The 24452-nt window shown below is 33.8% G+C and overlaps 1 protein-coding gene across 2 annotated transcripts in view; it reads left to right on the top strand.

Moving 5' to 3' along the window:
* The window catches only part of RPGRIP1L (RPGRIP1 like), a 52752-nt gene extending 28692 nt beyond the window's left edge, over positions 1 to 24060 (top strand). Inside the window, exons 18-25 of one of the 2 annotated variants that reach the window (XM_072346326.1) lie at positions 1327 to 1690; positions 3112 to 3326; positions 5552 to 5714; positions 6837 to 6931; positions 13592 to 13775; positions 18312 to 18399; positions 20424 to 20557; positions 23797 to 24060. In XM_072346326.1, the coding sequence (XP_072202427.1) occupies positions 1327 to 1690; positions 3112 to 3326; positions 5552 to 5714; positions 6837 to 6931; positions 13592 to 13775; positions 18312 to 18399; positions 20424 to 20557; positions 23797 to 23903 (1350 nt within the window). In that variant the 3' untranslated portion in view covers positions 23904 to 24060. Of the gene's footprint in view, positions 1 to 1326; positions 1691 to 3111; positions 3327 to 5551; positions 5715 to 6833; positions 6932 to 13591; positions 13776 to 18311; positions 18400 to 20423; positions 20558 to 23796 lie in introns of both variants that reach the window. The other variant, XM_072346325.1, reaches the window with a different exon arrangement.
* Positions 24061 to 24452: the final 392 nt, after the last annotated feature.

The following is a 24452-nucleotide window of genomic DNA, read 5'->3' as shown; positions in this document are numbered from 1 at the left end:
TAAATGCTCAAATCTGCAGTTTTCTCTATTTTTGATTGTTATTTCTAGCTATGTTACAGATCCAAACACGGATGAAAGATAAGATGTGCGGAACAGAGCATTTTGTTGTAATTGTTGTAAAACTGGAAATTCAAGCAACTGAAATATACTGGTTATTAAGGAAAAAACAGAATAGCAGAAACTGCAGAAATGAAGAACAGCTTTTAAAATAGCTGTTTGAGACTGCAGTTTTCAGAGATGTTTCATAGCAGAAACTGAAAGTCATGTAAAAGTGGCCCAGGTGGTTACGTTATGTTACAGATACTATTAGTCTGTAGCTGCAGAAATGCCTTCAGTTGTGTATTACAAAATGGAGGCTTTCACAAGTTAAACATATAAATATAAAACTTTGTCCTTTATGAGAGGCAGAAATCATGGAAACGTGAACTGTACAAAAAACTGCTATAAAGAGTCTTTCTCTTTTTTCCCCCCAATTATGTTTGTAGCTAGAAATAATAGTCTTAATGTTACTTATTCAGGAGAATCTAAAACTGTCATGATTGACTGTCTCTACCAATTTCAGTTTGGATTATTTAATAAAAATATTTACCATTTTGTCATGCAAAATCAAATTGATTCATGTTCCCCCAAATATTGCAAGACAGAATTTTGAGTTTCATAAACAAGATAATTATGTACGATGAATTAAATTAGCTGTGACACATTACCATAAAAGAAAGCAAACCGTTATGAGGTGAATGTAGTTGGGGATTGCTTCTGAAAGACAGTCATGTTATTTGGATTTTTGTGCTGTTCTTTCATTTTTATCAATTTACCTAATTTCTTATTCCACACTTTTTTTTGCTGTTCATGTGCTGATTTCTATTTTTGTCATTTCTTTACTAACATAAAGGTTTTGGAGAAAGAAAAAGGGAATGCAAATCTGCAGTGCTGTGTTAATTATTGAAAATTACATACAAAAAGAACTACAGTTAAAAATTGTCTTGACACAGAACAGCTTTAAAAATCCAAATCCATAGTTTTAAAGTGGCACTGGTTATGAATCATCCATAACACTTGACTACTTTGGTAATCCAATAGCAATTAGGTCACAATATCTTAGAAAAAATAGGCAAATAATTGTGTTCTTGAAAGGATTAACCTCTTATCTTCTCACACCTGCAATCAAAGAGGGCTGTAGTTGAATTTATGGAATGAATTAGATTTAGAAAGTTAAACAGTAGTTGGGGTGTCATCTAGATAACTTATTTGTTCTATTTATATATTTCTTACTGTGCCAACATAAGAATTCTAACTTTAAAATTCAACTTTTTTCATTTAATGCAGCCAATTCCCAGAACTGACCAAGTCAACACTTCAGCAGATGGCGATTTAAATGAACTCTACGTTACAGTAAAACGTTGTAACCGTCTACTGTCCCGAAAGAAACATCTTCAGCCAAATTCATATGTTGTCTACAAGTTTTTTGATTTTGCGTACCATGATACTCCCGTCATTCCTAGCAGCTCCAACCCACAAATAGATGACTTTATGTGTTTCCAAATGCCAGTGACTGCAGATCTAGACCGATACTTGAAATGGGAATCCCTAATGTTTTATGTATTTGATGATGCTGAAATAGGAGAAGATTGTTATTTAGGAAAAGCCAATGTGCCTCTTATTCCCTTAGCATGTAACAAACCTATCTCAGGTAAGAATTCGTTCTCTTCAAACCTAAAAAAAATCCTCACTTCTTGTTTAGTATGTCAAATATATTTAGAACTTTGCCTAGTTGAATTTGGAGTATTTCAAACAGTAGAAATCGACTGTCAGGCTGACCTTGTTCCAGTGTTTGACTTCCTCTGTCATTTAAAAAAAAAAAAAAAAAAAAAGGAAACAAAAATACATAAAACACCTTTTTCTGTTGGGTCTCCTCTCCTCGCTGCGCATCTATGGTTCCATCTTTTCTGCATTCTACAAGTAGTGGCTGCAGATAGCAATAAGATGCCTCCACTCAGCTGCCTTTTCTGAAGGTCAAGCAAAGCCGCTTCTTTCAGACTCTTCTATGCTCCAACTCCCAGAATTTCTTGGTAGTCCTCCAGTCAACTTGCTCAAGTGTGTCAATGTCTGTCTTGTTTAGGGGAGGCCACAGTATTCCAGATACCATCTCATAGGTGTCAAATAAATTAAGAAACTTTTCTGGCCCTGCTGGCTGCATTCTGGCTGATGGAATCTGGAGTGCAGTTGGCCTTCATTGTTCCAAAAACATGTCTTTGACTCATATTATGTCTCTCATATTGTGTCTCTCAAAACAGGATTTTTATTTATTTATTTTTTATTTTTTTTATATATATATATTTTTTTTTCTCTCTGCAAGGGGGACTGCTTGTATCTTTTCAACCCCCAGCCTGTTCTGCATCTTGAAGCTATTCTGGAGCAGATGCAGGACTTTGCATTTGCTATCATTGAACTTCATGACTGTCGGCCCATTTTTCCATTCTATGTGAAAGCAGCTCTGCTTGCAAGGCATCAACTGCTCACCCACAAATTAATATCATTTATAAATTTGCTGTGGCATATATAATACAAAATCTACTTAATGATCATTTGATTACCAACTATAAGACATATGTGGAATTGTTTATTGTCAATTTTACTATATGATTAATGTAAAATGCAGTTTATAATGACCTCCACAGAAAGGGCTGAAAGGTGAAAAAATCCAAGTGAATTTAATGTCTCTTCTTTGATAAACTTTCAGCAATTGATAGATTTTAAAAATATTTATTTAAGAAAAATAAAAGTAGAAAATGAGAATGCTTAGTTAGAAATTTTGAACCATGTTAGTAAGAATTACTTACCTTGTATTACCTTGTTACCTGAGAACCTACAAGACATTCTGATAGGATATAGTAGTCCTGTTCATTCTAAATACTGTATTTCTGAGTTTCTTTAATATTATATCCAGTATATTTGAGTCTACAGAACACAATATTTTGGCTTTATTCCAATAATAAAATACTTTCTAAAATGAGGACTGCAAAAACTGTTCTGTGCTCAAGTCATGTTTTGCTTTGCACTGCTGTTTACTGTATGCCATCTATTTAAGTGCAATTTACTTTTTGTTGTCAGGTACATTTGAAATAACAGATTCTAAAAGAAGGGTTACTGGTGCCATCAGAGTTGAGTTAAAATGGAAGTTTGAGTACCTACCACCAGGTGGAGCCGCAGTGGCTGCAGGTTTGGAGAAAGACATTCAAGATGAGATAGCAATGATACCTAAATTACGTTCAGAACAAGATATGCAACCTCCAATCTTCTCTCCTCCTACTACTTTGTCAGCAACAGTAAGTAATTTAACAAACTTGAGAAACTAAGAGATACCAAAGACCTACTACAGCAGGTCATTTAGATCTTCCCTGATGGACCAGGATTTGTCCTTAGTGTAAAACAATGCATAGTACAAATGTAGCCACTATCTTGGACTTCCACTGGGACATAAAATCTTTTCTCATGTGGAACTCACTCTGCATTCCATAGATGTTCTGTAGAGTGTTACACCCATTTGTGGCTTAATTCTGAAAGAGATCTCAGTTTTTGGGGAAGTTATTCAAACAAAAATTACATAATCTCATGGATTTAGAATTGAAAGTACAGTTTCATTTATCTATAAGAAAAAAAAATAATGTCACTCAGAATTTACTCTAAGATGATTCAAATATGCCAATAAATAGACTTCACCTCTATTTTTATTATAGGTACCAGTACTGAAACCCAAGTGCCATGTAATTCTAGTAGACAAGGCAGTGTCAGTTATGAATACCTTTTCAGTACAGATGACAGTAAGTGTAACATATTATGTTTGTGCATATTGAAGCAAGGAGACATTCTTAGGTTATAGTGTACAAATTATGGACCTGGTAATCGAGAACACTCAGCTAAAGAAGATGACATGTCCAAGGCAGTGAATGATAATGTAGTACTGCATAGAGGCTGGAAAACAATACAGAATCCCTCAAAATTCCTTACTGTCTTCCACAGCTTTTGAGCTTCCATTTTCATGGGTTTATGGCAGATTCCCACAGGACTGATTAACAGTCTCTGGCCTGTTTCTTCGTTCTCCAGGTTATTAAAGTGACTTAAATTAATTAACAACTCACACAAACATTTAAGTGACTATAGAAATTAAGATGACTGAAATCAATTTGAAGTGTTGTGCCAATGGGATACAAAATTTGACACCATTCATAGTCACTCCTGTACAACAAGCTTTATCAGCTGCAACTACACATGCTATGGATACAATTAGATTTCAAGACATGGGATAAACTGTCACTTGAACATCCTTCTGTGAAAGGATCTGCATGGAAACAACTCAAACATGGTTTAAATTTTTATTTGATTTTAAGCTCAATACTGACTGTATTAATCAAATCCTATAGTTCCTGGTCAGTTCTCTAACAGCTAATGATAAAAGGTTATGAGTATTGTTGTTAGTACTACATTGGAAATAACTTATGCATTCTTAAAATTAGCTGTGATGATTTTTTTTTTCTATTTGTATTTATTTTTGACTAGTAACCTACATTTTCAATCCACAGCACTTTCTGCTATTGCTTAGTTTACTATAACTAGAACTTTATTCTGAACTTTACATCACAGACTAGAATTATGAATTAGGTTAAATACGAGAGAAATCAACTGAGATGCCAGATGTATAGTTACAGGTATAACATCTTCAGCTATCCAAACAGCAAACCCTTATATCTGGTAACAGACAAGAGTAATGTTAATATAAAGTCATGACATATTTGGACTTTATCTGAAGTCTGAATCTTGTGATGACTGTGCAGGAATGTATTCATGCAAGACAACGGGAAGCCCCACAGAACAGTATCTTAAGGGGGGGGGGAGCTATGTAAGAAAGAAGGGAACAGATTATTTAGCAGGGTTTTGAATTCCATATGTATGTTATCTCTTCAGTCACACATTAAAAACTGTGCTATCATTAAGGAGTATCTCTTAAGTCAGAAATGTGAAATGTGAGGGGAAAAAAGTGATCCCTGGTTGTGACTCTTTCATTTTGGTCAATAGAGTGACAGGCACATCTACTTATTTCCTTCTATGTCTGGATAAAACTTTTGTCTTTGCTTTAAAAATTTATCATCATTTAATGGAGAGGGAGATAAAGCAGAAAGATAGTAACTTTGGAATATTGCTAAATAGATAGCATTATAAGAGTGAAGTGTTAAATACTGCATTAGTCCAATTGATTGTGAAAGTAAATTCTTGTGGGAAACTGGCAATCTTTTGGTTCCAGTGGTGTAACAAAATGCTTTTTTTTTTTCCAACCACCTGTCCTTTGTTTGAGAATTGTCTCTTTTGCCTCATTTTTTTGTTAGTACACTTGGAACCTTTTCATTGCTTCTTATACTGCCAAAACAATGTAGTTGTTTACAAGGTATACGCGTCTATAATGGATGTGAGTCACAACTCTTCGTGTTTTAAACCTTCATAACTTGCAAGATGTTTTATGAGATTATCTATTCTTATATTACACATAATATATAAGGTCGAACAAGAAAGCCTTACAGTTCTTGAGGTGAAAGAGACTGCTACAGAAATTCAACAAGAGAAAGAAGATAGCTCACGTTTGTCAGAAAGGCAGCTGAATGGCCAAAGCTCAGTTACTTCTGGAAATCAGACAGAAAGAACTGAAAACCAGGAACCAGAAGGTAGAATTCATTCTTTATGAATAAGTGGCTATATTTCCTTAATAAATGTCTTTCCTTTTTTTTTTTTTTTTTTTTTTCTTTCTCTCATTTCTCACTAGCAGTGGGAGCTGCCTCATTATGAGAAGCTTCATGACAGAAATGATATTCTGGTGTGTTTTATAGCTGAAGATGGGTGGTGGATATGGTGGTGTTATTTTCATCCCAAATGGAAACTGTATTGTAATTGAATGCAAAAATCTGGTATCTGACCTAGATTCATAAAAAATTAAAAGAAAGCTGGCTTCTATTTTGAATGTCTTCATATTCTCTGTTAGAACTGCATTGTTATAAAGACTGTTTTAATGAATATGCTTCTTTTGTCTGCAGCTAACAGCCAGTGCTGGTATTGGAAGCCCTTTTAGGCTGTGAAAGGATAACGTGTCTTATCACAACTGTGACATAAAGTTGTTAAGAAGCAGATTTATTTCAACTTTATAACAGCTGGGTCACTCTGTTCTACCTTTGAGCTAAACTGTGTGTTAGTAAAATAAGCTGTTTCTGAAATACAGAAACAAACAGAATGTTAAAATTTTACATTGTTCTTTAAATCTTCTGCATAAGAATTCATTAGTAAAATTGGAAATCACAGTGTTGAATCCCTGTTGCATTTTTTTAAGTAATTTGCTTCAGAAAGGGGAGGCCTGAGTGCTCTGAAAAATAATCTATTATCATTACAGAACTACTTTGTTTAAGAAAAGAAAAAAAAAAAGAGTAATTCTTTGGATGTGTATGGTATTGAAGCCAATCATAGGAAATCTACAAATTCAGGCCGTATCCTTTATTAAACTATCTGATATTTATAATTAAGCTCCTCACAGGACTTTTATCATTGTACTTATCAACTTTAATCTTGGAAATGTGTGTATTTTTTTTATAAAATAAGTGGAAAAAACAACTATGTAGTCTGCTTAATAGGTTGTTGATTTGCCACTCCTAGCTTCCGCAAGGAAATCTTTACTGGACGCTAAATTGTACAGTTTTCATTTGGAGTATCTAATATATCACTATCACGTTTTCCAGCAAATCTCAGATGCCGTACAGACAGTGGTTTTTTTTACATTTATTTTTTATTTATTTTAGCAGGTCAAGTTGGTGGACACACAGATGATTACGCTGATTCAGATAGTGACAGCGACGACTGTATTATTTCAAGCCCAATATTCAAGAATATTAAACAGGTCAGTTGGAGTGTTTTATGGCAATTTGCTAAATCTAAGAAAAAAAAGAAATGTAAAGCCTGACTGTATTTAGTACTGGTGTGGCCTCACCTTGAGTACTGCTTACAGCTCTGGGCTCGGTGGTATATAAATAAAGTTAACTTACTTGAAAGCATCCAGAGGCCCCTTGGTAAAAGGGCCGAAAGGCACGTCCTGTGAGGAGAGGCTCACTTGGGTTTTCTGGAGGAAACTTTGCTTACTGGACATCTCATTGCTCTCTGCATCCTTCTGAGGATGGAAAGTGGAGGGAAAGACACTGGTGTTCTTAACTTCTGATTAGTCCTGATGTGGGCAGGCAGTTTAACTTAGATGGCCCATGAAGGTCTCATCCAACTTAACCATTCTAATGTATGACATGATTTGGTTTTGTACATTTCTGAACATTTTGGTTCCTTTAACTCCCTATTTGTTGTTCTTTAGCAACTTTGTTGTCACTGTTACAAGTGTTGTAACTTGATTTTTTGCTGCCAGGAAAACCTTGGTTCACCTAGCTGGGATTTCCATATATCGTCCTTCCCTGTGTTCAACCAACCAAAAACAAACTGTAGAAAATCAGGAGATATTAATAATTACCAGTATCTTTCCATGCTGCATTTGTTATGACCAACAAAACCTTGGAACTACAGGTTTCTCAAAGCAATGCTTCCTAGGAGAAATACTGCAGTTTTTGTTGTTGTTTTTAAGTTCTAGAAGGGTTTTAGAAGTGTTAAATGCTACCACATACATAAGCTGAAGGGAGACATAGAGGGTATTTTTGAAAATGAAACATTTTAGAGACATATATTATGTATAAACATTGCATTTCCACCTGTAAATTTGAGAACTCAGATGGCTGCTACTCATCTCTACCAAGTCAAACAATAATAGAACTGATCTGTGTATTCTTTGTCTTCCTCTATCTTAGGTTATCAAAAAAATGTAAAACATTTCTGAGAGAGTAGATTGAGTTCAAGTTTGTTACTTTCCCTCTTTGTAGATTCATCAGGTACTGAAGTGCACATTCAGGAACAGTGGATAGTAAAATTAAAGCTGTAGGCTATGAAGGCAACACGTGATACAAATTTGATTTTAAAATTAGGCACTGATGTATTTGAAATTTTTAGTTTACCAAATCCAGAATGTGAAAGTTGGTACTGAATTCACATTTTTTTAAAGATCAAAATCCAGTGCCTTTTATCTTGTGAGATAAGTATCCTGCTGGTAATCATACAGTGTAAATAAGTCTTGTGATTTTAAGTGATTGTTATGCTAATTATCCCATGAATCTGAGTTGTATGCCAAACTGTTTAAGCTACTTAAGATCATACTGTTTCTTTTTTGCATGTTGCAAATTGGACAGTTCATGGTTATTTCTCAGATATGTTGATCATAAAGGAAATCTAACAGATTTTCCACTACTTAGCTGTACCACTTGCTTCTTTCTCTTTTCTTCTTGTCTATGATGTATAATTAATCATAGATTACTTCATTTTGTTTCATTTGATTTACAACATTTATGAGCTTCACTTTGTCGGTATGAAATGCTTGTCCCCTTCTTTCCTTTCCAAAGTGGTGTAATTAGTGTTAGCATCTTTTTTAACAGGCTACATAAAGTTTAGTGGCTGGATTAAATCAAGTCATTAACATAATGTGCTATACAATTTGCCCCTATCTCTTTTCGTTTCCAGCACATCAAAGTGCCAGAGAGTGCCAGTGTAATTGGGCCTTGCTAGCTTGTCAGGTTCAGTCAGGCTGATGGCTGCTGCTTTTACTAAAAAGCTTCCAGGCATGATAATTAATAGAGAAAAGAAGTCTGAGAAATGTAAAAGTTTGGACAGTTCTCTATGAATATTTCATACATTTGAATAATCAGAAGTTAACATTATCAATTTGATGTATAATACGTTGATTAAAAGCCTTGTTTCAGATCCTCAAAATAGACATCAAAACTGCAAATTTGCATTTTCTTTGGCATGGTCTTTATATTAATAAAAAACCTCTTTTCTCATATATTCCTCCTCCCTTTCACCCCCATGTCTACACTTAATCTGTAGAGGAGATAATATGGCATTCAGTTACCAGAATATAATTTACTGCTGTCAGCTTCCAACTTAAAATATGCCCATAAGGCAATTACTGGCAAAACCAATTCATTTGGTGGTGGTATCACTTTTTCTTCTTTTCTTCAGGTGTGTTTACATCCCCGCTTTTCACTGCTGGTACTTTTTTAAGAAGTTGGAATAGTAAGATAACAAAACCAGTTTATTTATCAAAACAAGAATTAGAACTCATGAAACAGAACTGTTTATTGGGGTGAAGTGTGAGTTATTACTAAAGCACTGTAGTCACTAGTTTCTGTGTAAACTGATAGTTCTAAAATTAAAAATCAGCATTATCTGTTCTCCATTTTTAAGATCATTGTTGGCTGTATTATGGTCACTGTTAGACAGGAACTAAAAACTGCTAAGGTGGTTTTTTGCTAATAAAGCTTGAGATGAACCTTGTTGGAGTCAATACTGAAAATGATGAGTTTACAGCTTCTAGTACTTGACTAATGTGTTTGAAGTAGTAATGAGAAATGCGTGCCAGCCATTGCTCTTGCTGAAAGAACTGGGGGAAAAGGGAGAAATAATATCAACCCAGTCACAAACACTGGCTTTTAACCTATTCAAAACCACAGAATTCTAAGTCATTAGGTAACGCTGTTTTACATAACAATTAAAGCTAATTAGACAGAATACAAAATTATGTCAAAGTAAATAAAGTTGAGTGTATAAGGCCACAGGAAAATTATGAAAGGAAGTCCTTCTTAACATAGATGGTACTATTTGCTGGAGTTGTGCGTATGAATGCCCCTTAGTTTCTTGAGAGGCTACATGTATCAGAACTCATTGATGTGGAAGTTACCTATGGACACTTAGCAACTTGAAAAAAGAACTGAAGGACCTTTTTTTCTTCGAATTGCAAGTTTTAAAAGCATAGCATGGCATTTGAAACTAAATTTGTGTTTTCATTAGCTGCAATACTATACCAAGAATTTTTTTCACACTGTGGTTAGTCTAAGGGAGAATTGTATTTCATTATTTTTTTATACATTTATATTGTCATCATACAGTCATATAATGGGAGATTGGGAATCCTTCACAGATATAATGTGCTAAGCTTCTAAATAAAAAGAATAACCGCATTAAAAATATGCCATTTGTTATATTTTGTCACACTAACTTTCCTCTTAGCAAATGAAAATGCTATGCTGATACTTTATTCCAATCCAGGCATTATTGAAATCATACCAAAGTCTATGATCCACACAAAGAGAAAGTATGTATGAAAGCCAGAATTGTTTAATCTTATTTCTCTAGTTTAAATGTGGATGCGTATGAACATAGCTGTAACATACAGAGTAAGTGCTCTTTTTATTGAGCATTTAGTTAGCTAAAGATCATGCTTGCTTCAGAAATAGAAGGTACTTTAAAGCTTTTCTGAAGCATTTGAATTGCGTAGTTTTGTGACCAGTTGCTAGTAATGTGTAGCTATCTGGCCTTGAATTTTGATCCTGTCAATGTAGCATAAAGTTTGAGTGTTTTAAACGTTGAAGGAAAAAAAAAATAAAAGGAAGTGTCTTGGAGAGAGTACATTAGTTAGATGGGTGTAGGTTGGTACAGGTCTGCAACAGTACTGCTGTCATAGACTTGATTGGGCTGCACTGAACCTTGCTGCTGTGCTAACTTTGTCTACTTCTAGCACGTGGCAAAGGCCAGAGATCCTATGAGAGTTATGTGTGCCTTTCCCTTCTTCCCGAGTTTGACTCTAAAACAGATATTAAGAAACAGGTGACAAGGAGGTCGCTTCTTTTTAAGAGAGTCTGAAGTGGGTGCACTTCTATAATCCTGTCTGTTAGGAGAATGAACAGGGAGTGTTGTTATACCCTTCTTTCTTTCCTCATATCTTACACGGTTCTGAGAAAAATAAGAAAATAGAAGATGTCCATCTCAACATGAAAAATGGTACAGAAAGAATATTGCCACCGACTAAAATATTGTGTCCAAATTTCTTTTCCCTCACACTGAACCAGTTTTTCGGAAGTAGTTACTGAAAGTGTTTATTGTGGAATTTTTTGTTTTTATGGGTACATCCAATTTCTCTTATTAGAGGAAGTTTTTTACTAAACTTCTCTTTAAAATATTTAAAGAATAATTTTATTCCTTTCAAAATATAATTGTCTGTGCAAAATAATTGCTCAAGACAGGCTATTTTTCATTTAAATAGTAACTAATAAACAAGATCAAGGCCAAAAAAAAGGAAGAAAAAAAAGAAAAAGGCTAACCAAAGCAAAAAATCTTAAAGGTTTAAGTAAAATACTTCAGTCTACATCATATAACTGTAAATAGTTGCTTAAAAATTAATTCCTATCATATATTGCATGCTATGCATATTTTCACCAAAGGCTATGTAATATGACTGGTTTATGTTAGTAGTGAAATATGACAGAGTTGCTATGCTGTTCTTTATCAGTCCTGCAAATACGTATATTTTTTAAGTTAGCTTCTGTTTCCCTTTATATACACAGTATTCATGTTTAATATTAATAAAATGAGGTCTTTATTTTTTGAGTGTTTAGCACTAAATTAATAATAACTACAACTTTGTAATAGTATGACTGAGGTATTTGTTCTCTACTGAGTTAACAGTGCTGTCAATACTTGGATTTATTGTGCTCTCCTTAAAAAAAGCTGTGACATTCTATGCTTACAGTGTGCAATTAGAAGGGTTAATTATGTCAAACAAGTTTAAGTAATGTAGAAGAACCACTTTCTAATACAGGCTATGGCATTTGGAGTTGATACCTAAACTGCAGTCTGTACAAACTAGCTTGACATAGCTGCTAAATACTTTGGGGCAAACAAACCTCAGCATATCACTTAAAATACAGATGCTAATACATCTGTTCAGTGCAAGAAGAAAAGAGTTGTTTCTGAAGTAAGATTAGACAATGGAGCCAATTTCATTTTTTATGCATGTGAATGTAGAGTGCTTGAGGTTATTAGTTGAAACTGAGTAACCTTTCCAGGCTTTCATCTCTTTCTTTTCAAATTTGAATATGAAAAGCATATTCAAGTCAAAGACCATCACTTTAATGACATTTGGCAGTCATTTGATTTATTAGATTTTAGAAAAAAAAATTCCTTTAAATATTTCATCATTCTATGCTAATCCTAGTAATATTGCCAGCTGAAGCCATGTACCTGTATTAGTGGAGACAGAATGGTGTGGAATTTTCTCTGTCATCCTAGTAAAATTTCCATGAATCTACTGAATAATAAAACAACCTTATTGAAATATTCAGATTTGGGTTTTTAGTTAAAGTGTCTTAGGATACATTATAAAAGGAAATGTCTTTTGAAAGGAGGGGGTAAAATTACTTCATCAAATATTGAAAGGGCTTGACAGCAATGGAAATTGTTCTATATGATGGATATTTTTACAATAGAATACACCTGCTTTTCAGTTTGATTAATTATATAATTTGCTTGGAAAAACATAGGCTATCTCCATAATAAATTAGGATATTGATTTGCAGTTCTGACACTGAATCTAGAATGCTGATCTTTTGAATATAATTTATTGCTTCAAATGGCCTGCATTTACCATAAGGGCTCATTGAAATATTTGCACGTAGGGGAAATATTTTTAATAAAGTTGTGAATATGAAAAGAAAACAAAAGTAAAAAATAAAAATGTGATGTTTCTGTACTGCAAGGAGCTCTGTTCATTATTTGATGACTCTAATCTCTGAATGCTCATCTGTGTACTTAATTTTGAAATTGTAGTGGCTTTTCTTCCTTTAAATCACAGTGATCTAGGGGAAATACTTGTGACTCTGCCTGTCAGGTCTGACATTTCCTCTTAAATGCAATAAAACTTATTAAAATGTACATGTAACCAAATAATACAGGCATTGCTAGGTGGTATGAAACAATTTTTATATAAGGAATAGAAAAAATGTCACTTTAGTTACAGACAATAAGAAATGGTTCTGATGGAGACCTATTGGAATACTTTGTTATCAAACTAACAGTATGATAACAAAGTATTGCAGTAGGTCTCCATCAGAGACCTTTAAAGTGTATTTGATTTTACTAGACAAGTTTTGTGTATGAAATTGTATTCCATATGTGTTCAGTGTTACTTAATATGCGCAAGTACTTTGTGATTTGATGTATTTTTATTGAACTAATTGTAGTACAATCTGCAGTAGACACTTAAGTCTAAAAGATGTCCTTTGGTGGGAAAACTCTGATACCTTATACTACTGAGCCTATTTCAGGTGGCTATAGGAACAAGATGCAGATTGCTTATAGTTAGAAACAATGGCAACTGAAATCCGTAGTTCAGACATCATTAAGATAGCTCTAGCTTATCCTTCTCTAGCACAGAACACCACTTGTAAATTAGTATCTGTTGCAGCAGTGCTTCCAACTTCAAACCCTGGGGCTTTAGAATCTCATTGTGTCTCTGTCAAAATCAATCAGTCAGTGTTTATACAAAACACCCAATGTTTTACATGTGTATGTTAGTATGTTTTAGTTAACACTTCAAGAAATGAAAGATAATTCATATTTGTGCTTTATCTTTAAATAGGCATCTGAAAAAATCCGGTTTGAAATTTTATCGCTTTGTCTTATTGACTCACGAATTTTAGAAGATGACACAATACAAAGACTATTTGTGGAATGCAGATTATTCAATTTAATTGCAGAGGAGACCCCAGTGTCACTTCCCAAACCTCCACTTGGACAGAGGATTCACTATAACTATAGCAATGGTAAGTATAATGAATTTCTAGTAAGATTTATTTATTTTTTTATTCTAAATCAAGGCCTATCAGTAAAGTATGTTGGATTTATTTGTGTACCAGTTGTATTTGTTTGGTTCCCAAAGATTTTCAGAACAGGTTTTTCTTGAGAAATGCTATGGTTGCACCTCGCTAGAAGAAGTAAACTGTTGAATTATGGTTCTGTAAGAAATGATGATATGACAGTACAGCATATTTAAGCATGTTAGCCTGGAATTTTGAAAAATAGACTTCATATAACTCAAATCAGGTATTTCTGAAAGAAAATGTTGAAGTGATGTCTTTATTGGTATCTGATGATACAACAGATGAACATTCTGTGTAACCCTATACAACTAAAACAGTTCAAAAGAGAAATTTTACTTGACCATCACTTGGGGTTATTCAGTTTTCCTTTAGCATGAATTTTGGAAGTGCTTTATTCAGCAATGTTTAAAGTTAATACCTCGCATTCTTCATATTACTTAATCTTACTTCCTCTATGCTGTTCTCTGAAAAGCACCTGAAAATGGTTTGTCAATACATAATGTAATTTACACTAATAGCATCTAAAGAACTGCTGTAATGATTGATGAATAGCTCTTATTAATTCTTTTTCCAGAAATTCCATGGTATTTCAATTACTTATTAACCTTTTTAAATTTTTTTCCCATTACCTTACTTATATCTTTCTAATATTCATAAACTATTGAATTATCCCCAAGTTGAAGACTGAAATCCCTTATAGATGTCACATCAAGAATTTTCTTCACTATTGTGCAAATGCTCATGTGACAGAAAACATAGGATGGGTTAAAGTGCTTTAATTTCTGTAACTTTGTGGAAGACATTAATCTTTGTATGGCTTTAGGATAAACAAACAACAAAATCTAGAGAATGCTACAGACTGCATTTCATTCACTGAGGCTTACTTTAAACAAATGGGAATCTTGTCATCGTGTAAGACATATAAATGAGGCATCAGATAAATAAGAACTTATTTTTTAGTTTCACAATATTTGTCTTGCTAGCTGCTGTAAACAATTATCCAAATATGCTAGATTGGAAGCAATTATTGAAGTGGAATTTATAAAACCACATTGAAAAATAACTGTAAGCCAACAACAGCAATCTAGCACTTAATTTCTCTTCCTTTTTGAGTTGACGTTGTTTGACATGTAAGAAACATTCAGACAGCATTTAAAAATAAGTTCTTACCCAGTCTTGTAACTTGTGTTTTGGATATGATCTAAGCATAGTATTAGATTTTGTAATTATCATCTCCACAAAGTACAACTAGCAAAACATAATGAAGTTAGAACAGATAAGTTAAAAGTGGGAAAGAAGAAGCGGTGATGAATAAGGAATGAAATCTCAGACTCTTCAGACAGTTATGAAATTTAAATCTATTTCAAGCTGTGATATAGGAAGATACTACCATGCTTTGCAGAGTCTGTAATTCCTAATGAATTCTGAACTGGTAGAGCTATATTGTACTACTTCCGCTCATCAAAATTTGGCTTCATAACTGCTTTTTTCTTTGCTGCTCTATTTGCAATTGTGGAACTGCTTAAACTTTAAAATTTTCTAAAAAATAAATATCAGAAAGCGGTTTGGGTCTTAATTTCTCCAGGATTGTATTCCACAGTGTTATAGTAATGTGGTTGTTCTTTGTGGAGTTTGTGTTTACGTGTTGGTCTGCCAGTTTCTGCTTAAATTAGCTTTGCACATGGTGGGGACAGGGGAGATGAATCTACTGTTTGATATTGTCAGTTGGAAAGCCAGTGAGATAATAGTAATGAAATCTGCATGTGTGTTTACTATAATACTGTCTTATTATGTCTAGTTAGAATTCAACATGTTGAATATTTGAGATTAATTGAATATTTTCTTTAATAAAAATGAGATTTGCATGAGGAGAAAGAAATGTGCTTTGAACTCACAAGGAAAATGAGTCTTCTAGGTTTTAGATAGAAAAAAATACATAAATCCATAAGTATCCTACAATCATTAATTATAAATATTTTTATTTATTTGAGCAGCTCAAGTGTTTTATACATCTCAACTGATACAGAAGATTCAGGTTGTTTGTTTAAAAAGATTGTTTCTGTATCTGTTAAACATCCTTTGCTTTCATTGGTTCATATGTAACATACAAGAAGGTTTATCAAAAATCAAATCACTACTCAGAAAGCTTTCTCAATTAGCATGCGATTGTATGGACAACCTTGAAGTGCAAGTATAAAAAGACCAAAGGAGTGTTAAAACTTTGTAACAGAAACGCAGATGTGCTTCACGGTGGTTATTCCTTTTCTCCATTAGTGCTCAACACAACGTGAGGCATTCTTTTATTGCTGTGATAAGCTTCTGCTTCATCACATACACATTTAGCTCTGTTAGAAATTGCTTTATGAAAGTAGTATACTGTAACACAACCAGCTATGTTGTTATTTAGAATTGCAGTGATTTTTAGTAAGATTCAGGATGTGGTAATTTTTCAGACTGTGGTGTTGTGTTAGGATGAACTTAGAAATGAAATTTTTAGATGCAAACTGTCTCAAGTTAATGTTGAATGATTTTTGCAATTAACTGGGCAGAAACAAGATGGTCTGTGCCTTAGAGCAATGTTATAATTCTAAGTTCAAGCAGCACTAGGGGTGATATGAAAGCAAGTTATCGCTATGTAAAGATGTAAGTTTCTTTTTGCTGTAGTTAATCATTTTTTCCCCAGATATGAAAGAAGTTCTCATGTTGAATGTTTTACTTGCTAGCCTGAGTTCCACTGAGTTCAAACTCTTCAGATTTGTAAACAGACTTCCATTTTAAATTTGTTTTAGATACAGGATTAGCAAACTTAGAAAATTCCAGTTTGAATTCTTCTGGGGAAAGGAAGAATCTGTTCATGTGGCTGTTCCTTTGAAGTTCCTTGGCTGTCCATCTGTCTCCCTGCTGCCTCCCATCGTTTCCTGTGATGGCCCCAAGTGTACTTGGCCATGAGAGTAGCTAGCACATGTGGAAAGTCATGCACTTACCCAAAAGAATAGCAGATGTAAGGAACAACTTCTTTTAACCTGTCCAAGAAATTAACCATCTTGTGTGTAGAAACTTAGGAATCCAAGCACCAATGCTTTGCTCTCTGCTAGTAGAGGAAAAGGTGCTGAATTGCAGATTGCTTTCATTGCATGATTCAAGTGCTGGCTATTTTCTCTAAGTAACTTGTTTCCAGTAATGATGGCCTAAGAGTTGAGAAGCAGCTTTTGGAGAAAACTGGAAAACTGGTGGCTCTACAAGATGTGCTTCCTAGAAGAACTCTTTGATAGAGATATGACCCTCAGTAAATTCCTTTGCAGGGAATTAATATGAACCTTGTCATCTCTGTTTTGTATGTCTATATTCCAGTACTCTGCTTCTTGGTAAAATGATTAACTTCTGTTATACAAATAAACTTAGATAACATATGAGAGCATGAAATAATTTAAAGATTTATATCAATGTGTGGGGGGGAAAAAACTGAATTTTATGTGGAGGCGGAAAGAGAGGTATCATTTTTTTTTTTCTTGGTTTGTTTTTTACTACAGTTAAAGAGTTAGTAGAGGAAAGTGAGGCACTTGAATAATAAAGATTATGGAATTTAAAAAGAGAAATTTCTAACTCCTGCTCAAAAGCAAAAATGTTTCTAGAAGCTACATTTGTTACTCAGAGCTATATTCATTCTACTTCTGTCCTCAAACATTACTACTGCTTTTCAGTTTTCTCATACAGGCTTTTAACAATCCTTTGGACTAGTTTTAGCGCTTGTAATACTTGTTGGTTGATAGCATGTGCAAGGAAGAAGCTACTTTCTTAGTATAAGATGCACAAAAAACTTTTTAAAAGAATTTCCTGAAACTCTGTATTTTATTCTTTTATTGTTTTTCCAAAGCAAGATTATTATTTGCTGTAGGTCATATTAATGGTTAAAAAATAAAACAAAAATTAAAAAACTAACACATGAGCCAGCTTTTTTAAGGAAAATATTATATGGCTTTCAGGGCATTCACACACACTCCTCAGACTGCGGATTTTCTTCAGTCCATTGGTCTAGTTGTTCTTCTTATTGAAATATTGTGGCAGGAAAGGAGGATTAAATTACTGAGGCTGTCAAAAAGGACAAGCGTTCTGCCATAAGTTATCATTATCACTAGATTCCTCAGTGGAAGAAAATGCAGTAAATCCCTTCAAATACAAAGCAGTAAAGACCACTGGCTTTTAAAATCATGACTGCTATTGGCATTAAGAGAAAATGACAGCTATGTGGCATACTTAGATGCTGCTTGTATCTTTTTTGACAGTATGCACATAAACCTGCCAGTGACATGCCATTAGATCACATGACCTTTCAAATTTGATTCTAGCATTATTGCCTTTCTTTAGGACAGACAAGGGAATGAGATGTTTATTTTTCTTTGTTCTCTTCTTCATGATCCTTCCTCTAGAAGATGAAAAATAGTCTGTAAATAATTATAATAATTCCAATTTGCTTTGCAGTGATATATGTGGATAAGGAAAATAATCGCAAAAGAAGAGAGTATCTCAAGTCTATATTTCAAAGGCCACGTCCAGACTGTTCTGACAGGTACATATTAGCACTGAAAAACTTCATAAAAGGTCTTTATAAGGAATGCTTAAGGTTTGCCTTTTGGCTTGTCTTGTTCCTTGACTATTAGATACTGACATATCTAATGAACTAGAGAGAATTTTGTTTCAGCTGGGAACATCTTGCAATGGTGACTGATATACATTTCTTCCCTGGAGTAGGTTTGTTTGACGTGGTATATCAATGTCTCTTTTATTGTTGTGTTATGTGTTTTGTGCTATGTTTTGGTTTTTCTTAACAACCTTGATTTGCAATAGCGTGTATCTATCATCAGCACTTTATCAGTAATGAATTTTAAAACCACATATAGCAGAGCTTTCACACTCCAGAAAGCAAATCTTTAGCCCTAGAATTTCCAAAAATCTACTTACAATTTAATTCAGCATTTGGCTACTGTATTCTATCTTTCATCCTATCCTATTTCCCTATCTTTCACTACGTACATGGTTCCTACAATTGATTTAATGTTGACACTGAACAGATTTAATGTTGAACTTGAACCAGGTTTTTTGTTGGAGGTGGTGGTGGGTTTTTGCCCAGTTTTGAAGTTGTTATGATTTTATTCAACAGTCATCTTGCATGGTTCAATAGTGCAGATTTGCTCCTCCTTAGCTCTGTGCCTCAATCTGCAGTTAGATATATTATACTCCATCAGGACACCTGTTGTTGGATATTGTGATATTTTTCCATTTTTGCCTCTAGAACTCTATTTTAAAACAGCTTATTGCTAAGAGTCAAGCACAGAAGTAAAATACTAAAAAAAAAAAAAAAAAGTTTTTTGTAGTCGTTGTGTTGAAAGGCTTTTGGGAAGATTTGATTGTGATTTGTCTGAGGGTAGTCATTCCTATATGGTTGGATTTTGCATGTTTGTTTGTTACTCATTTGGAATCACGCTTGAGGTAACATTTTTAGGTTGTAAAACTCAGAAGAATTCACTGTTTTAACAGTGTTGCCAAGACATGCTAAAAAAAGTAGTTAAGTCTGAATTCCTGTCATTGTCGATCTCAGTATGTTTGGCCTCAGTGCAAACCACTAACTCAAGTCAGCTCCAGCACTATGTTAGAATTACATGTTTAAAAGAAAAACTATACTGGGATACAATGTGTGTAATTTAAGTTCACACAAAAATTCAAGCATTTCATATAGTTGTTGATCTGCAATATTTGGGATCAACAAATAGATTTCATTTAAGCAGCATGGTAAATAGATGAAGTCCTCTATGTGCAGGGTGTACTCATAGCTAGTTTTTTAGGGGGTTGTTATTATGCTTGTTTGGTGGTTTGTTTTTTTGTTTTGTTTATTTTATTTTATTTTTTAAGTGTACAACAGGGATGGAATAATAAAGGTAAAATAGGAATTGGGAATTGTATTCCTCAGAAAGAATGAGTGCCAGAGAAGTGACAGTATCAGGTCCAGCTTTAAAAGGTGATTTCACAGTAAATCATTAGAAATACGGTGTTTTGAGAGAATCATCTTTAAGTTCCTGCTCTTGTCCTGGAATATGGTCTCCAAGCCTCTAAATGAGGTGTGGAAATACTCACTAACTTTCAGCTTAGCTCTTGATGTTTGGAAATGCTGCCTTCACTGAATTTAGTTAATATTTCTGAGATCCAGGAGGTGTTAGATTTGTTTTGCCTTTCTCAAATAGCAATCTCTTGTCTCACACCACTTGTTATAAAACTTTTAAATGTTGTGTAAATTAATTTCCAGAGAAGCCTGAAAGTGCATAGGGTTAAACTTGGTTTTATGAATGGGAAAAAATGTAAAGAAATTAAGTGATTTCAGTTCTTCTACTACTGCTAAATAATGGCAAAGAGGGAGGGAAAATGTGACAGAAAGGGTCTCTCAGACTATTGTTTTTATTGAAAACATTGCACATCATTAATAGAGAGATCTGGTTTATGGTGAAATAGAGCCTTTTTGCCTTCTTTGTGTGTTTTTGAGTTAACTTTAAACCCTTTTGAAGGTCAAACATTTATTTATTTATTTATTTATTTGCTTAGCTTACTATTTACGGTGGTTAGTGATCCCCCGGATGATGAACCGGATCTTGAATGTGAAGATATTGGTTTTGCTTATGTCAGCTTGAAAGAGATATTCAAGTATAGAGTGGATATCATTGAGAAAGATATTTGCGGTAAGTTTCAGAGACTACTTTATTATTACCTTATTGAAACCAGTAGTTACTCATTTGAACTTCTTCTTCTCTCCACAAGAAATTCAAGCTTTATTGTGTTAAGTAGTTGTTTGATGTTGTCTGAATTAGTACTAATATCAACTAGAGATTTCCCCATTAGTTCACAAAATTTTCAAAACTGTGCCATTTTGTGATTGCTTAAAACAAAAATTGAAGAAAAAAAAAAAGAAAAAGAAGTAAAAAAAAAAAAACCCAGCACACTCAGCTCATAATAATCAGTTGATAAACCCTAAGAACTTTAAGGACATGCCTGCTTCCTATGATTCTCTATTTTGTACAATATGCTTCATCCAATCAGACTGTAAATATGTATTACTTTATTATTAAAACTTGTGTTAACAAATACTCTATTGCTAACTTCTGTATTCTGCTTGAAGGAATTGTATAATTCACAGATTATCTTAAATTTGCATTCTCTGTGTAAAACATGTCTCTGGTCAAAATGAAATAACAGTAGCTTTGGTTCAGGTCTAGCAGTTTAAAGTAAGATTTCTTCTGTAACAGTCTGTGACTGGACCTCCACTGTGACTTATTAAAGCAAGATGAGGTGAGTAGGTGTGGAACCTTCTGCTTCCTGTGTCTTATGATGACATTTTTATGAAGCAGAGTCATGTCTTTTTATAGTGATCTCCGAGGTAGCAGGAGCAGGGCTGTCCACTGTGCATTTTTGTCCTTACCTGCTCCACTCCATTCTCATTCTCCACTATGTAAAGCTAAGTAAAGAATAAGCTGGGAGTGTTTTTGTTAACAGTTAATCTCCTGTAAAGGTAAGTGGGCAGCATGATTACCAGAAGTAGTGTGCCTGTGCTTGCAAATCACTCTTAAACGGCAACAAGAATTGTGGTTAGCCCTGGTCAAATGCTGCACTAATACTTCTACACTTGTGTGTCTGATTACTATACCTTGAGCAAAGGGCTAGATAGTGAGGGAAAGAAATAGTTTCTTATCCATTCCTATTATCGTGCATGATTTGCATCCGTGCCGTTACTAAAATACCAAAAGTATTTATCAAAGTTCAAGGAACATGATAAGAATTCTAAGAAGAAGTAAATTTTCATATCCTGGAAAAATAATATACAGATTTGCTGCAGTTCTTTCTATGACTGAACCACTTAATTCTTTTTCCACCGGTAATTCTTCTCCAAGAAGTTATACAGACATTGTATCTCTTCCAATAAGATATTTCATAGTCTCTCATTGGAAAATTGTTTTTGTTATGGATTTTATGGCTGTTTTGTCTTCATTCCCATTTGATAAGATTGTGACGTAAGTATAATTTTGTTCTCTTGAAAATCATCTTTCACAAAACTCTTAAAACTCTCAGCTATAATCTGAGATAATTATTACAGTAAGGACACTTGTTTAGTGTTAGTTGTTTTAGGAAATCATTACTATGTAATGCCAACTGCTTCACTATTGAGAGGAACATTTCTTCCTACAGTCATAAGATATACAAACTATTTTTTAACTTTATGTACATTCCATCTGTGAAAGCAATAATACTGTATAGAAATACATTTATTCTCATTCTTATGCACATTTCTCCCCATCCCTCCAGAAACTAACTTTGTTTCTTAGTAAAACACTGCTGAAGCTTATAAAGTTATCTCACAGACTGGATTTTCTAAAAAAAAAAAATCAAAATAAATAAATGTTGCCTTCTTATTCACCATACAAAGTTTGGATTAATTTAAGAGGGAGATTTCTAGTGTCGCTTGATAATTAAAACACACCCTCTTGACAGTTAGTATCTTTTTCATATGGATTTATGGTAATGTTGTTGACAATGGCAATGGGATGCTGCCATTCTAATCCTTCTTAGAAGTTTGATTCTCTAAACTTCATTTGTACTTTTTGAGGACTGGATGAAGATGAGTATATGCAGTGGCATATGATGGTGTGTCTCAGGGACAACTTGACCATATTAAAATCGAGGGAACTGAATTAATGTTATTTTCTATTATCAATTATAGTTACCCTAATATTCTTGTAAGTAAAAAGAATGATCTCCACTAAAGTTTTCTCTTCAGGTTGACATTTCACTGAATGATTTATGTAAACAAAATTTGTTTCCATCTCTAAGATTAGCATCTAGTCTGTCCTTTAATAGCTGTGTCAGCAAAGTAAATGATGAAAGGTTTATCCTTGGTTTTTCTTTCCCCAAACTTAACTCTGATTGTCCCAGCAGCTTGGGCATTGTAGCATGCAGTATCGTTGCATGTTCCCAGAGTAGTTATCCCAATCTATTTAGTAAATACATAACCTTGCTGTTTCTTTGCTGTATACATCGCTTTGAGGAGATGTGCTGTCAAGATTATTTGGTTTAAGTCAAATTCCTCCTAGAGTCACATTAGACAGCCTCATTACTTTTTATTCAGGAATGGGAAGTAACCTCATTCTTGACTGTTAGCATGTTTTTAATCAAAGCAGCAGAGAATGTGGCCCGCAGGGCTTATGTAGATACTGTAGGAGAGTGCAATTGTAAATCATGTTAGCTAATTTCTGTAAAATAAAAATTTTAAATAGTACTTTAAAATACACACTCATAAAGATGAAGGTAGTTAAATAGTTTAGTCTTGAGTAAATAGTATCTTTGTCTACACTATGCTGTTTTACAGCACACAGAAGCTTACATTGCACCAAATGGAAAGAAACAATTTACCATTTAAGTACTCTCCAAGCTGATTTAACCTGGTCATATACACCCTGTTTAAAGTATAGAAAATACTTTAAATACTGTAGAAAATACGTCTATCTGTATATTTGTTACTTAGTGGCATTTGCATACCTGCATATATGTCTTTAATAGCTTGGATTCTGATATCTGTGTATCTGTATTTGTGAATTATGAAAAATAAACAGTTTGCATAAGCAGTTTTCATACAGAAAGTTCTCTTTACTTGAAAATTAATTGCAATGCGAATGCTTTTGTTTGAAGCACTTTCTAGTTCATAGAGTGCTCAGGTTCCAGTAGACTGAGCACTAGCTACTACCTTTAATGTGGAAGCTTTCTTCATAAACCCTGTGGAGGTGAGTGCCGGAAGTGGAAGCTATTTTTTGTTCTTTCTGCATATGCTAAGGTGCCTTTTAATCTATCCAAATCCTAAGCAAAATTATCAGAACAAAACCAAAGCCTTGAATGAAATTACTAATGCTGTTTTCTGATATTTCCTTTCTAGTTTATGATTCACAAGATAATAGTGCAGTAATTGGAAAGCTCAGAGTAACAGTGGAAGCCCTCAGTGCACTGCGTGCAGTCTACAAGGAATGGAAAGATGGCAAGTAGGCATGAAAGGGAAGTTTGCCTACAGAAGTTCCTTCTGTAAACGCATACTAGACAGTGCTTCAAAGATAAGATCTTCATAATTCTTAGAGTATATTTAATCTATAATTTATTTAAAAAGGACTCTCGATTTATTCTAATAAAGCTTTGCATACTTCTCAGTCTGTTTGTTTTTATATTTCCCCCCTAAGGCTAAGCATCTCCCCACAGTGGACAACGCCTGGTGAATAATTAATACCTACATGATTGAATGATGTGCTTTATTTGCATTTTCAACATTTTTTCCTACATAAAACAGTAATAAAAATGCAAGTCAAATTTTTAATTTTTAATAAAAAAACCATAAGCCTTAGAAAACTGATTAAAAATACTTTTATGTTATCCCTAATCACCCCGCTAAATGGAATGCCTGTGATTAGCCTCATTAAGAATTTTATACTGTGAAGATTTTATTAAAAGCAATATATGAAAATTACTTGGATTAATGTGTTAATCTGCCTCTTTAAAATGCTAATATCCATTTTATGCACATTAAATCTCAGTATGTGTTTT

Source organism: Excalfactoria chinensis, chromosome 11, assembly GCF_039878825.1.
Source record: "Excalfactoria chinensis isolate bCotChi1 chromosome 11, bCotChi1.hap2, whole genome shotgun sequence".
NCBI classification, from domain to species: domain Eukaryota; kingdom Metazoa; phylum Chordata; class Aves; order Galliformes; family Phasianidae; genus Excalfactoria; species Excalfactoria chinensis.
This window is presented reverse-complemented; position numbering and strand designations above follow the sequence as displayed.